Consider the following 6,000-nt stretch of genomic DNA (forward strand, 5'->3'; position numbering starts at 1 on the left):
AGTCCCTTTCATGAGCATAAGGTGTCTGCTTCTGTTCACAGATCCTTACCAAATACTTGGTCCCACCAGTAGTCGCTTAGCCAATCCTGGTAAGAATGTTGCTTAACACGTTTTAAAACATTTTTAGTGCCTCTCTCATTCAACAATGCCTCCTCTTCTTCTGCTCGTCAGGTTCAGGTCAGATCCAACTTTGGCAGTTCCTCTTGGAGCTCTTGTCGGACAGCGCCAACGCCGGCTGCATCACCTGGGAGGGCACCAACGGCGAGTTCAAGATGACGGACCCGGACGAGGTGGCGCGACGCTGGGGCGAGCGCAAGAGCAAACCCAATATGAACTACGACAAACTGAGCCGGGCGCTACGCTACTACTACGATAAAAACATCATGACCAAAGTGCACGGCAAGCGCTACGCTTATAAGTTTGACTTCCACGGCATCGCCCAGGCGCTGCAGCCACATCCCACCGAGTCGTCCATGTACAAGTACCCCTCGGACCTAGCCTACGTCCCTTCTTACCACAGCCACCAGCAGAAGGTCAACTTCGTATCCCCTCACCCTCCGTCCATGCCGGTTACCTCCTCCAACTTCTTCGGACCAACTGCTCCATACTGGAGCTCGCCCACCGCCGGCATCTACCCCAACCCTAACGTCCCCCGCCACCCGAATACGCACGTGCCTTCCCATCTGGGCAGTTACTATTAAACACCTCTATCTAACCACCCACTAGCCATACCCGCCATTGCTGACCTGTACTCCCAATGACGCTATACCCAAAGAAGGCAATGAAGAGGAAATCGAAAAAGATGATTTTATATTTGTTAAGATTTTTGAAACAACTGGATGCTATGGTCCAAAATGGAATACTACTTATCTTAAGAAGACTTGATCTTTTGGACATGTGCCTTGATCTTCCGCATCCTCCTAAAAGCTGCACCGAGTTCTTCTCCAAAACGTTTGCCAAGCCAAAGCCTGAGAACAGAAGAGCAATCATGTCTGCCTCCTCAGCCCAGACATGGCCCTTTATTTACGGGTCTCAATCTCCATCCTCCCGAGTACATTACCGCCATTACGCTTGAAAGCATCTGCTCTTTCCACCATCTACAACCTTGTCGGGGTTTGTTATTCCCACCACATCGAAGCCTTCATCTTTTTTCCCAGCGCCTCTGCTCGTCCACCTGCATCATTTTATGTGTGTGTAGAGAGTCTACTGGAATTTGCTGGAAAAGATGGAGCCCCCCCACACACACCACCACCACCAAACTCAACACACACACAATATGGACCTTTCTCTCCTACGAATGAAAGTTGGCAACTGGAATATGCCATTCACAATTTAATTTATCCTCCAAACTGGAAGGCAAGAGAGGAGTCCAATAGCGAGGAAGCAAGCGCTGTATGTCTGCTGAACTGTCAGTTGTACTTTAAATGCTTTCTGCATTGCGTGCGGAGTTGATGACAGGCCATGTGTACAGCTCTCTTGTGCTGAGGAAGCTGAGTCAACGCGTAATTGAAACAATTTTGCAACAAGTCAACCCAGTCCGACACACTCGGCTATTAAAAGTTTACTGCGTTGTCGCCTCGAAGCCATGTTTTGTCTCTCCACCGTGTCAGTATTAATGTGAATGTTGTTCAGTTTGTGTCTTAAAAGAGGATTTCAAATCAAAGATTGTCAGGTGGTTTCATTTTGTAAACAAGGAAACAAACAAGTAATGACCAAGGCCATTAATTTGAATAGTTTTTGTCATTCTAAAATATGTAAAGGTTTCATCGTGGTGATAAAGTCCAACAAGACAGTAAATCTAGAATAATGCATTCCAGTAAAATGAGCACATCCAGTTTACTGTGATGACATGAATTGAACTCCAAAAGTGTTTGCATCATTCTTTAACTGCTGTCCTGCCTAGTTTTCATTCGACTCAAAACATTCCCTGATGAAAAATCTGACAATTTTTGATTTGTTTAATGACTGCCACTGCGTCTCTTCTCTTTTTTGGGCAAGTCAGGATCCTGTAGGTCACACTGCGAAATGGCTTTCTCAATTTTTTGTGTTAGTCAACAGTGTCAAGTTGCATATTACCAGGGCTGGATCCTAGTTTGAGAGCAGCATGTATGCTTGAATGTTAGTTTCTCACTGATCTAAAGGCCAGATAAACATGCACATGGACTTCCTCCTCATGTAATTGCATCATATCATCACATGTTCATCTTCAGGTGCATAGGCGCTAAAGAGCAAATGCACTCCATGACCAGTAAGTGAAGCAGACACTTGAAAGTAAATGACGTTGGACTAAGGTTATCGGAGAACAAAACCAATTTAAAATATGACGAGTTGAAACAAGGAATTCCTCAGATTCGCAAACGCTGTGCGTTTGTCAGACCTATTTTTTATTATTTTATATGCATCAGTCAACTAGGCATTAAAGCAACTTACTGTATAAATTATGCAGAGTTATTTTCATATGTGACACAGTATTAAAAAGAGACAAGAGAATTAATACGAGTTGACCTCGGTCAAAAAAAAAAACACAAATCTTTGAAGTCCATTTCTGCTCAGTAGTTTTTTCAGCATTTTAAGCGTTTTTATATTTGTACATTTGGGCAATACATTTTTAGCTTTTTTATTATTATTTCTTATTGTAATTATTTTGTATGAGATTGTGTAACATCCCAAGTGCCTTTGTGTACACAAGCTAAGCCTTCTCCCAAACACAAGTGACTGCTTGAATCCAATAACAGGGACCATTTAACGCTGTCTGCAACATGTGATTAGGACAGTTCTTTAATCACCGCTGAAGTCGAATAGTCCGAAAAAATTGGTGGATATTAAGATATTGTATGTAAATGAATGAAAATGGCATTAACATCCATCAGCTTCCACCTGAAATAAAAAGGGAAATTTCTAATGCACCCTGAACATGCCTCTATACTACTTCATGTACTACTATATGTGTGTGTGTGTGTGTGTGTGTGTGTGTGTGTGTGTGTGTGTGTGTGTGTGTGTGTGTGTGTAGGTGTGTGTGTATAATTGTACAATTAATCAATTATAATTATTGTTATTATTATTATTATTATATTATTGTTATTATTGTCATTCCAGCATGTATGAAGTCGTACCTTTTCAAAAATGTTGTATAGGAAAAAGGGCTTATGTATAGGAAAATGTGAGAAATAAATGTTTTTACCTCTCGTGATACCTATAAGTGCATTTAGCCTGTTTCCATGGCAACACAGCCACTTTTCATTTTGAGAACAATTGGCCTCAAGTTTGTGAAACTTTTTTCCAGATGGACCAAGGTGACTATTTTATTAATACTTGTTGTTTATTTTTCAAAAACATAAAACAGCCATTAGGCTTTGTAGCCTTCGTCTTGCTCAATGATGATCGAGTCTTATCTGACAAGGCATTTTAAAAGTACATGCACAAACAGATTATGGAAAGACACTAGTGAAATTCTACACAACATATACACATTTAGCAACTCTTATATCAGTGGGTACGTCTAATGCATTCTTAGGCGATGTTCTTGCAATCAAACTTCACAACAATGTTTTAATACTGAGATCAAGCGGACTGTATTCGGCCCATTATGCTCTAGATATGTATCTATATGTACATAAGAAAGTTCCCATGCTTTTCTTGATGAATAAAAACATAATACTATGATTGCAAATCCTAAGACATGCTCAAACCTCTAAACATTATTGTTATTGCAAATATTAGCTGAATGGTTGTGAATGGTTGATTGTCTGTGTGTGCCTTGCAAATGACGTTCAAGAAAGCGTTCAAGAAAGTCCTATGCTCAAATTATATAAATACATCAAACTATTTAATTCTGTTGTAAGATTTGTATGCAGTATACACTACATGTTTCAATTCTCATCAGGTTAACTTCAAAAGTCAGATATTATTCCTTTTATTTAAAAAAGATTAATACTATTCAGTTTTCATCATGTGGTTGAGCTCACAGTGGTTGAAGAATAAGAGCATAAATGTATGATCATTCTCCAAATCAAATCAAAAACCATCTATCCATCCGTTTTCCGAACCGCTTAGTCCCCACGGGGGTCGCGGGCGTGCTGGAGCCTATCCCAGCCGTCATCGGGCAGTAGGCGGGGGACACCCTGAACCGGTTGCCAGCCAATCGCAGGGCACACAGAGACAAAACCATTTGCACTCGCACTCACACCTAAGGACAATTTGGAGTCTTCAATCGGCCTACCAAGCATGTTTTTGGGATGTGGGAGGAAACCGGAGTGCCCGGAGAAAACCCACGAGGGCCCAGGGAGAACATGCAAACTCCGCACAGGGAGGGCCGGAGGTGGAATTGAACCCGCACCCTCCTAACTGTGAGGCGGACGTGCTACCCAGTGCTCCACCGAGCCGCCTAAATCAAAAACCAGATTATTGTAATTTTGAAAATTTAATGATTCAAGATTACCGCTGTCACGACTCGTCCCCGATCGTGTCATAGTTTCTGTCCGTGTGCTCACCCCTCCCCTCCTGTGTGCCCATGATCAGTGTTAATCATCCTCACTTGCCTCTCATTAGCTGTCTTGTATTTAAGTCCTGTCTGCCCCTCACTCCCCTTTCGGACCGTTGATGTCTTCTTGTCTGACGTCTTTGTTGGTCAGTTCCGTTTCTGTTAGCCCGTCTGTCGATCAGTCCAGTTGTTGGTTTGGTTAGGTCGTTATGTTAGTTTGTGCGCTGTCTGTTTCTCTTCATTCTCCATTCGAATTCCCTTTTCCTTCAATTAACCCATGTCCAAGCTGCATTTGGTCGCCCTGCACCATTCCGATCCTGACAAGAGCTCAGTGTTGAAAAAGGTAAATTTATCTCATCACCTATCACCTATTGGCAGTTTTTTTAATGTGATACTCATTTTTTGTATTTTGTATTTTGAACCATATTGGTGAAAGTCATTTTGTGGCACTCTACTAAAACAAATGTAGAAGAGCAAATAAATGCTGCCATCAGCGCATGTTATCCAGTTCTGTGGTGAGAAGATATGCCAAACAAATGTTGTGTGAATGTGTGTGTGTGTTTTGAATGGTGACCTTATACAACATGACAATATGACACCACTATTATAACCACATGTGTATATACTCATAGAGCACTCAGAGTACTCCAACCTTACAATCACCATGGTAAGCATGAGTGCTTGGAGTGGAATGATACTATAGTGTCATATTTTTTTAAATATTTTTTAATTACAAATGCATGCATTTATGCATTTTATTATTACATTTTTAACCCACCGGTAGATACCTTTATATCTCTCTTGATAAAAGACGAAAGGACATCACATGACCACAATGGGTCAGCCGTGATTACCTGAGTCCTTAGCATAAGTGATGTTATTTTAATTCAGTCGACAGCAGGTGACAAAATGTCTTTTTAATTGTATTTAAATGCATATGAGAAATTAACAAATTAATTTTGTTTTATTAACAAATTAATTATTTTCTTTAAATTTATTAATTTTACTGCCCAGAATGGCTAAGTACACTATCCCTTTTTTTAAAAATCTGGTTTTGGCCGATTCTACAGGAAAAGTACTTTTTGTGTCATCGAGGCTTCACAATGAGCCACTGGAGAAGCGACATTACCAGCATGTTTTGCTGCATTTCTAATTAGCTCTTGTGACTGAGTTTATTCATACAGTATGCGTTATTTTGTGCAAGCAGCGTTTAATATACTAGTCACAAGGGTGTTGTTTCTCGTCGTGTATTAAATTGTTGCTACTTTTATTAAATTATTGTCACTTTTGCTGATACCCTAAGTCACAAAGTGTGCACTCATTGCTCGCTATATTTCATTGGCCTCCTCCAATTACATGAAGAGAAGTGAAGGGGACAGTAAGTGTGGCGCTCTCTCTGTTGACATGTTGGCTCATCTGTTTGCTCTCACAACTTCATTTTGTTTGGATGAAAATCCGTAATAGGGGTTGTTGGCTGGCACTGACGTTTTTTGGTTATGTTAATTTCAGGTGGAGAACAA

The 6,000-nt window shown here is 40.9% G+C and overlaps 1 protein-coding gene across 5 annotated transcripts in view; it reads left to right on the forward strand.

Annotated features, from left to right (window-relative positions):
• The window catches only part of fli1 (Fli-1 proto-oncogene, ETS transcription factor), a 30,219-nt gene extending 26,548 nt beyond the window's left edge, over positions 1–3,671 (forward strand). For all 5 annotated transcript variants that reach the window (XM_037267468.1, XM_037267469.1, XM_037267470.1 and 2 more), the window contains 2 exons: positions 42–89; positions 172–3,671. In XM_037267468.1, coding sequence (XP_037123363.1) covers positions 42–89; positions 172–701 — 578 coding nt within the window. In that variant the 3' untranslated portion in view covers positions 702–3,671. The remainder of the gene's footprint in view (positions 1–41; positions 90–171) is intronic.
• The last annotated feature ends 2,329 nt before the right edge of the window (positions 3,672–6,000 follow it).

The sequence above is a fragment of the Syngnathus acus genome, chromosome 13 (genome assembly GCF_901709675.1).
Source record: "Syngnathus acus chromosome 13, fSynAcu1.2, whole genome shotgun sequence".
Classification (NCBI taxonomy): domain Eukaryota; kingdom Metazoa; phylum Chordata; class Actinopteri; order Syngnathiformes; family Syngnathidae; genus Syngnathus; species Syngnathus acus.